Source organism: Orycteropus afer, unplaced genomic scaffold (genome assembly GCF_000298275.1).
Source record: "Orycteropus afer afer isolate SDZICR_OR568_19922 unplaced genomic scaffold, OryAfe1.0 scaffold00298, whole genome shotgun sequence".
NCBI classification, from domain to species: domain Eukaryota; kingdom Metazoa; phylum Chordata; class Mammalia; order Tubulidentata; family Orycteropodidae; genus Orycteropus; species Orycteropus afer.
The window spans coordinates 1,695,335-1,705,138 of NW_006921885.1; the positions used below are offsets into that span (position 1 = coordinate 1,695,335).

Here is a 9,804-nt window from a genome sequence, read left to right on the forward strand (position 1 = left end):
TAATCTGAGAAGCTGGACTATATGAAGAAGAACATGGCATCAGGATTGGAGGAAGACTCATTAACAACCTGCAATATGCAGATGATACAACTTTGCTTGCTGAAAGTCAGTATGACTTGAAGCACTTACTGATGGAGACTAGAGTCTGCAGTGTGGATTACATCTCAACATAAAGAAAACAAAAATTCTCACAACTGGGCCAATAAGCAGCATTGCAGTAGATGGAGAAAAGATCGAAGTTGTCAAAGATTTCATATTATTTGGTTCCACAATCACCAATGCAAGCAGCAGTCAAGACATAAGATGACGTATTGCATTGGGCAGATCTGCTACAAAAGACCTCTTTAAGGGTGCTGAAGAGCAAAGATGTCTCCCTGAAGATAAGGACTCAGGTGCACCCAATCCGAGCCATAATATTTATTGCTTCACATGTATGTGAAAGCTAGACAATGAATAAGGAAGACTGTGGGAGAACTCATGCCTTTGACTTGTATTGGTGAAGAATTCTGAAAATACCATAGACTGTCATTAAAACGAACAAATCTGTCCTGGAGGAAGTGTAGTTGAAATGCTCTTTAGAAGTGAGAATGGCCAGACTTCATCTCACTCACTTTGGTCATGTTGCCAGAAAGGACCATTCCCTAGAGGAGGGCATCATGCTTGGCAAAGTGAAGGGTCAACTAAAAAGGGGAAGGCTCTGACATTAGCCTCCAACTTCCCCTTCCTGTTTATTGAGAGTTTATTCAAAAAAAGTTATACTTTCCAGTTGTGGTGAACTTTTATTGTATTCTCAGTTTAGAAACAATTGGGACAAAGAAAGAAAACCCTGTTTTCTTAACCTGAATAAGAAAGCCTTGTTGGCAATTAAATCATCTTTTTTTTCAGAGTTGTTTGTGCCAGGTACTGTGCTGTGTGAAAAAGCCACTTGAGTGGCTGAAGAGATGGAGTGACACAGTGGCTGCAATGATAGGCTATATATAGCATAGCAAGGATTGTGAGGCTGGCACAGGACCAGGCAGTGTTTGATTCTGTTATGCATGGGGTTGCTACAAGTCAGAGGTAACTCAACGGCATCTAACAACAACAACAACAGTCCCTTCATTCCTCATGTACTTGCACTTGGTAGACTTAATAAATGCCATCAGAGTTTTGTATTATATGTGAAGATATATGGCAGATCACACTATACTTCTCAGAAGTTCTACTCAGTTTCCTTAGACCCCTTCTCCTACAGGTGGTATTCCTCGACTGGTCACCATCTCTCCTTTTAGGCTGTGCTCTTTCAGAACAAGATTCACCCTCTTCAGCCACTCACATGGCTTTTTCACACAGCACAGTGCCTGGCACAAACAACTCTGAAAAAAAAAAGATTATCTAATTATCAACAAGGCTTTCTTATTCAGGTGAAGAAAACAGGGTTTTCTTTCTTTGTCCCAACTGTTTCTAAACTGAGAATACAATAAAAGTTCACCACAACTGGAAAGAGTAACCTTTTTTTTAATAAACATTCAATAAACAGGAAGGGGAAGTTGGAGGCTAAATTTGCTACATAACTAATTTATGTTTCTCACGCTCTCTTTTCTGAAAGTCTAATTATGTCATATAGTCTCATGCACTCTAATTCACAGAACTGTATATAATTCATAGAATTACAAAGTAGGAAGACTTATCAGAGATCTAACCCTTCTTAGTAACTGAAACACATGTTTCTTCATTGTGCTACACTAAATTATCACCTATTGGCCTAATTTTGGACTTGTAATCATTTGGCTTGATTTTTCCACTTCATCTGAACTCCTATTTTCTCAAAAGTTAAGCTGCATGTCACAGATATATTGTTTATAGGTATTTAGTAAAATACCAACATATATATGCTTTCCATCTTTTTCAAAAAATATAATATGCTATAACTGGTTTTAGAAAGTGCAAAGAAAACAGGCTCAATGTATTATTAACGAGAGGAAGCCAAGTGGTCTAGAGTCTTATGCAGCCTTGATTATAATGGTAGTTAAGGTTATGTGTCAACTTGGCTGGGCCTGGTTTTGAGTGATGGGGCAAATGGATGTAGTTTTTCCCCATGATGAGACTAATAATCAACTCCATGATGGAATCTACTGTGAGCAGTTGAGTAGCTGCATAGGGACATGGTCTGCTTCCAGAATATAAGGAGAAGATTTAGGAATGGTCTGTAGCTTTTGGCATGCTTGAATCCTGCATGTAGCTGAGTCGTCGTTGGCAGCCTGCCATGTTCTCTGCCAATTTTGGGGACTCTTAATGGACTTGAATCAGTGGCCTGCCGTGTGGTTTGGTAATATCAGGACTGTGACTTGTTACTTTTAGACCTTGGGTTTGTCGGCCTCGGCAGCCAGCAGCTGAGTGAAGAAAGCCTCCAGCTAGAGTGGGCTGGGAGCAAGAGGCAGAGCTGAAGCCCAAGGTTGAAGGGCTTTCACCCAGCCCCCAAAGCCTGGCACTTTGAACTCAGACTTCTAGCCTCCCAAACTGTAAGAGAATAAACTCCTGTTTGTTAAAGCTATCCAAGCTATCCACCTGTGGTATTTTCTGTTAGAGCTCCACAAAGTAACCAAAACACTTATCATTATGTGAAACACGCCCTTTATTAACAGTAATAATAAAAGACTTGACTATTATACTAAACAAGGAGCTCTGGTGGCATGCTGCCTAAGGCACTTGACTGCTAACCAGAAAGTTGGCAGTTCAAATTCACCAGACACTCTGTGGAAGGAAGACTGGCAATCTACTTCCACAAAGATTTACTGCTTCCGAAACCCAAAAGGGGTTACTATGAGTTAGAATCAACTCAATGGCAATGAGTTTGGTTTCATACTAACAAAGGGATAATGAAATAGGAAAAGAGTAGGGCTGGAACTATTTTTAAAGCTGGAGATAATAAGGTCCTTCATAACCCACCATGTCTGGTCTATACCCACATCCTAGAATATTTTTTGCACAACCATCTGTTAAACTTCAAGATGTTTTTCAGAAAACCACAGAGCTAGCAAATCCTCAAGCATGCATACTTCACCACAAAGTGACCACTATGTGACCTTCCTGGATGGCAAGGAAGGACACTGGTCAGGAATCAAGCCAACACCCCAAAGAATAGCGTGAGCGTCACATCCCATAATCAGTCATGTCAAGTATACCAGCAGCCTTTGTGAGTCATGTGAAGTATCCCAGCAACCCCTGTAACTCCTGCACACACAGCCCAATTCCACCGTGCCACCCTATTCTAGGAAACTATCACCCCTTCTCAGAAAATCCCCACCTATTTCAAAACCCTTAAAAACCCCAGCAAGTCTCTGCCTGGAGAGACAAGGGCTAGAATTGCTTAGTCCTTCTTTGTCTCCACTCACGATCTACTTTCTCTTATTAAACTCTTTATTGCTTAGAACAACCTAATGTGTTTCTCTTGATTATTCTTAACTGGCCGAAGATAAGAACCTGGGTAATTTGCCCTATAACATTTCTGGCTAGCCAGCCAGCAGGATTTTCCTCCCTGGGCCTGAGGGAATTAGCCCTGACACCCAATCCCATTACCCCCACCCCCATCACTGGTGAGATCCAAAGGCAAACTCAACAAGCAACTGCTTGTCTTTGTCTTCTGTCCAACCAAAGGAGTCACTCACACCAGCCAACCAAAGAACTACTTTCGTTTTCTACCAGCAAATAGTCTATCTGCTGTTTCTGCCCTGTCATGTGTGTGTGTGTGTGTGTGTGTGTGTATGTGGTATCTGCTGATGAAAGCATCAACCCACTGGTGGGTGTTGGGGAATATGCCTGCTAGTAAAACAAACCCTTAACACAACTTGGGGTCATAAAGATTACAGCTTAGGAAACCCTAAATTCTACCATCACATTAGTTAGCTCCTAGCCAGAAATCAACTGACAGGCATCTAATAACAATAAGTACTACATTACCTCAAACATCTTAAGAGATCAATCATACTTCAACCAAACACAAAGCAATTTATCATCTTTCCCCATAACTAGCCTAAAGGCAAGGGAACATTTCAAGCTGAAAAAAAGAGTATGTTCTAAACATTGTTTAAAAAGGAATTTATGTGCTAAAATACACTTAGAATTTTTTAAGAAACTAATGTCAAATCATAAGGCATTCTGGTGGCACGGTGGTTAAAGCATCTGGCTGCTGAACAACAGGTTTGCAGTTCAAATGCACCAACTACTCTATGAAAGAAGGATGAGGCAGTTTGTTTCTGAAAAGATTTACAGCCTCAGAAACACTACAGGGCAGTTCTACTGTCCTACAGGGAAAGGGTTAGTGTCAAATCATAAAATGATTATTAGATCAAAACACAATTCAGAAGACCACCATAAAAAATAAATAAATAAAGCTCTCAAGATGAAGCAAGAAATATTAAAAGCAAAATAAGGAAAGAATATAATTTTTTCTTTATATATGGCAAAATTATAATTTTTCCATATTGTGTTTATAGTATACTAAATAAACTCATGCAATATGTGTTTAATTATCTCTCATGTCCAAATGTGATTAATTAAATGTTCTACCTACTCTTTGTAAGTGCCTGTTTCAGGATCTTCTGTCATGACATCATGTAGGCCCTCCACTGAGATGTTTATAATTCCACAGAATTTATCTTGGATAACACTGGAATAAAAGAGAAGCAAAACAGATTAACTAGAATATTTCTACAGGTAATTCTTTTCTTCTAATTATCTTCTTAAAAATGAAGGGAGATAACTTCTAGTTTTGAAATATAAAATAAACTTCCAAAATACATTTCTTAAAGCAAACATTTTACCTTTGCATATAACATTAAAAAGAACTGATTTTACTAGATTAGTAAATTTAAATACTAGAGGACAATATCTGAAAGGGAAGAGAAAAATACTTTCATAATCTTTATTATACCAAAAACCATACCAGCTGTTGTCTAGTTGAATCTGATTTGTTAATTTTATAATTAAAAACATAAAGATATAAAGTGTTCAAGATTAACAGTTTGCTTTTCTAAGACACTGTCAAGAAAAAGAAAAGATAAGCCAAAGGCTGGGAGAAAATATGTTGGCAAGAATGAGAAACAACTGGAATTCTCATACATTGCTAGTAAGAATACAAAATGGTATATCCATTAGGAAAACAGTTTGGCAACTTTCATAAACACACTTACCATACAAGTAAGTAATCCCACTTCCAGGTATTTATCCAAGAAAAATTAAAACAAATGTCTTAATAACTGTACATGAATGTTTATGGTACTTTCACTCTTAATAGTCCAAAACATAAAAAACACAAATGTCCATCAACTAGTAAATACATAAACAAATTATGTAGTACTTAAACAGTGGAATACTACTGAGCAATAATACAAACTACATATACACCCAACAACATGGGTAACTCTCAAAACTTAACACTACGAGAAAAAAAGCTGGGCTCAATTGGCAACATATTTATGTGACATTCTGAACAAGGCCAAAACTACTGCAATAGAAATCAAATAAATGGCTGGCAAGAACTAGAGACTGACTGCAGAGGTACAACAGAACTTTTTGAGTAATAAGAATGTGTGAGTGATGAGCATGGTGGTGGTTACATAACTGTGTACATTTGTCCAAACTGTACGCTTAAAAAGGTAAGTTTTATTATATGTAAACCATACCTTACTACACCTATTGAAAGTATATAATCACCCACTGGCACACTAAATTATAATACTTTCATTTTAACACTAACAAATAAATTCTAAATCTTGCCTCTATGGAATATAAAAATACCATTCTAACAAGGGATTTACAATGTTCCTCAAACTGCATCAACACCCATAATTAATGAAAAAAGTTTGTTAAAGCAGTTCCCAGGGTCGGCAGTTTGAGTCCTGTTTCAACATTTGTTCAGCATTAATAAGGTCAAACCTTTTGTCTGTACTTTCAAATATAATTTCATTTTAGAGAAGTATTTCACCAGATGGGCAAAATATTATTCTGACACATAGGTATCATTCTCATCTGTGTTTAATACCCTCTTGCAGGAGGTCAGAAGCCTGGGTAGTACAAGCAGTTTGTGATCAGCTATTAACCTTAAGTATGTAAGACATGATAACAATTCTTAGTGTGTCATCTTCTAAAAGTTCTCTCATAGTCACCCATGCAAACCTGACCCAGAGTTTAATGTAAAAGAACTGAAGGTAGCCAGAGGAAACAACATAGTCTTAGAAGTCAGTTCTTAACCTCTCAAATCACTTTTCACTGAGAGAGATGAGACAACTGACATTAACCAGAAAGACAAAGTAATCTAGAAGCCCATGAAAGAATTAGCTAAGCACCATGGTAGTCTATTAAAAACAAAACAACGAGTGGCCATCAATTAATTTTGGCTCAAGACAGCCTTATGTGTGCCATGAGTTTTTAATTACTAGTCTATATACATTACAGCTTTTACAACACAGCCAAAAAACAACATGCTTTTGTATAATCAATACAACACAGCTATTCTTTGCTTTCTGGTATACTTTGCTTTCAGCCAAGATCCAGCAATGACATTCCTTGTTCTACATTCTCTTGTGAATCCACCTTACATTTCTGGAAGTTCCCTGTCAAAATACTGATGCAACTGTTTTTTAATTATCTTCAGCAAAATTTTACTTGTGTGTGATATTAATGTTATTACTCGATAACTTCCACATTCTGTGGGATCACCCTTCTTTGGAATGGGCACAAATATGGATCTCTTCCAGTCAGTTGGCCAGATAGCTGTCTTCCAAATTACTTGGCATAAGTGCTCTATCTCAATAGGTATTCAGTCAATTCCTGTAGCTTTGTTTTTCCTTCAGTGTAGCTTGTACTTCTTCCTTCAAAACCACTGGTTCTTGATCATATGCAACCTTCTGAAATAGTTGAACATCGAACAGTTCTTTTCTGCGCAGTGTCTGTGTGCCTTCCACCTTCTTTTGATACTTCCTGTATCATTCAATATTTTGTCCATGTTGTTGTTAAGTGCCAACTCACAGTGACCCCTCCTTGGGTTTCTGAGGCAGTATCACTCACTACGGAAGTAGATTCCTTCCAAGATTTTGTCCATAGAATCCTTTAATATTGCAACTCAAGGATTGAAATTTTTCAATTCTTTCAGATGGAGAAATGCCACGTGTGTTCTTTCCTTTTGGAAAGGAAAGATCTCTGCACATTTCATTATAATAACTGACCTTGTTTTCTTGAGTTGCCCTTTGAAATCTACTGTTCAGCTCTTTCACCTTGTCATCTCTTCCATTTGCTTTAGCTACTATCCATTCAAGAACAAGTTTCAGAGTCTCTTCTGACATCTATCTTGGTCTTTTCTTCCTTTCCTGTCTTCTTAAGGACCTTTTGCTATCTTCTTGTATGATATCCTTGGTATCATCCCACAATTCACCTTGTTTTCAGTCATTGGTGTTCAATGCATCAAATCTACTCTCAGATGAATTCCAAATTCAGGTGGGATATATTCAAGGTCGTATGGTGGCTCTCATGGATTTGTTTTAATTTTTTTTTCATCTTAAACTTGAACTTACAAATGAACAATTGATGGTCAGTTCCATAGTCAGCTCCTGGCCTTGTTTAGACTGATGATATTGAAGCTTTTCCATCACCTGTTTCCACAGATGTAGTCGATTTGACTTCCATGTATTTTATCTGGTGGGGTCCACAAGTAAACAGACTGTTCATGTTGTTGAACACAGACATTTGCAATGAATAAGTTGTTGGTCTTGCAAAATTCTATCACACGATCTTTGGTGTCATTTCTATCATGAAAGCCATATTTTCCAGCTATCGCTAATTCTTCATTTCCAACGTTTGTGTTCAATGATAATGAACACATCTTGATTGCATGTTCAGACAATTTCAGACTGCAGAAGTTGGTAAAAATCTTTAATTTTTCATTGTTGGCCTAGTGGTTGGTGAGTAAATTTGAATAACAGTAGCACTGACTGATCTTCCTTGCAGACATATGAATATTATCCTATCACTGACAGCACTGCAATTCAGGATATATCTAGAAACTTTCTCTGTGATGATAAGTTTAACACCATTCTTTTTCAATTTCTCATTGCCTGTATAGTAGATCATATGATTTTCTGATTCAAAATTGCCAATACTAGTCCATTTTACATCACTATTGCCCAGGACATTGATTTTTATGTGTTCTGTTTCATTTTTGACAACTTGCAATTTCCTATATTCATACTTTGTACATTCCATGTTCTGATTGTTAATGGATGTTATCAGCTGTTTCTTCCCATTTTGAGTCACACCCAATCAGCAAATGAAAGTCCCACAAGCTTTACTCCATGCACGTTACTCAGGTAGACTCTACTTTGAGGAGGTAGCTCTTCCCTAGTTGTATTTTGACTTTCCCAATGCTACACGTCGTCTAATGTCCTGACTGCTGCTTCCGTTGGCATCGATTGTAGAACCAAGCAACGTGAATTCCTTGACAACCTCAATCTTCTCTCCATTTATTGTGATGCTGCACATTGGCCCAGTTGTGAGGACTTTTGTTTTCTTTATATTGAGACGTAATCCATACTGCAGACTGTATTCTTCAACCTTCATCAGTAGGTGCCTTAAGTCATCTTCACTTTCAGCAAGCAAAGTTGTATCATCTGCATATCTCAGGTTGTTAATGATTCTTCCTCCAATCCTGATACCACGTTTTTCTTCATATAGTCCAGCTTCTCGGATTATTTGCTCAGCATATAGATTATATAAGTGTGGAGAAAGGATACAACCTTGACGTACTCCCTTCTTGATTTTAAACCATGTAGTGTCCCCTTGTTCTGTTTGAACGACAGCCTCCTGGTAAAGGTACAGATTCCTCATGAGTACAATCAAGTGCTCGGGAATTCCCATTCTTCTCAATGTTATCCATAATTTGTCATGATCCACACAATCAAATGCCTTTGCATAGTCAATAAAACACACCTAAACATCTTTCTGGTATTCTTTGCCTTGAGCCAAGATCCATCTGACAACAGCTATGATATCCCTTGTTCCATGTCCTCTTCTGAATCCGGCTTGCACCTCTGGAAGTTCTCTGTCAATATACTGCTGCAAACGTTTTTGAATTATCTTCAGTAAGAGCTTACTTGCATGCAATATTAATGATATTGTTCTATAATTTCCACATTCTGTGGGATCACCTTTCTTTGGATTGGGCACAAATATGGATCTCTTCCAGTCAGTTGGCCTATTATATTTATATAATAAGTATCTATGGACCCAATGAAAGAGCCCCAAAATACATAAGTCAGACTTTGAAAGAGGTGAAAAGGCAAATAGATGACTCCACAGTCATAGTGAGAGACTTTAATACACCTCTTTCAATGAAAGACAGAACAAATGGAAAGAAACTCAGCAAAGACGCAGAAGAGCTTAACAATATAATCCACCAACTTGACCTTACAGACATCTACAGAGCAGTTCACCCAACAACAGCCCAATATACATTCTTTTCCAGTGCACATGGAACATTTTCCATGATAGACCATATGTTAGGCCATATTTATTAAAGCAAGCCTTAATAAATTTAAAAACACTGAAATATTGCAAAGCATCTTCTCACATCACAATGCTATCAGATTAGAAATCAACAATAGAAAGATCAACAGAAAAAGAGCAAACACATGGAAACTGAACAACACCCTCCATAAGAAAGACTGGGTAAGAGAGAAAATAAAAAATGAAATTAAAAAATTACTTGAATCAAATGACAATGAAAACATAACATACCAAAATCTTTGGCACACAGCAAAAGCAGTAATCAAA

The 9,804-nt window shown here is 37.5% G+C and overlaps 1 protein-coding gene across 1 annotated transcript in view; it reads right to left on the reverse strand.

The window, feature by feature from the left end:
• The window catches only part of IPO11 (importin 11), a 333,438-nt gene that overhangs the window by 63,438 nt on the left and 260,196 nt on the right, over nt 1–9,804 (reverse strand). Inside the window, exon 28 of the mRNA XM_042782395.1 lies at nt 4,553–4,648. Within this exon, the coding sequence (XP_042638329.1) occupies nt 4,553–4,648 (96 nt within the window). The remainder of the gene's footprint in view (nt 1–4,552; nt 4,649–9,804) is intronic.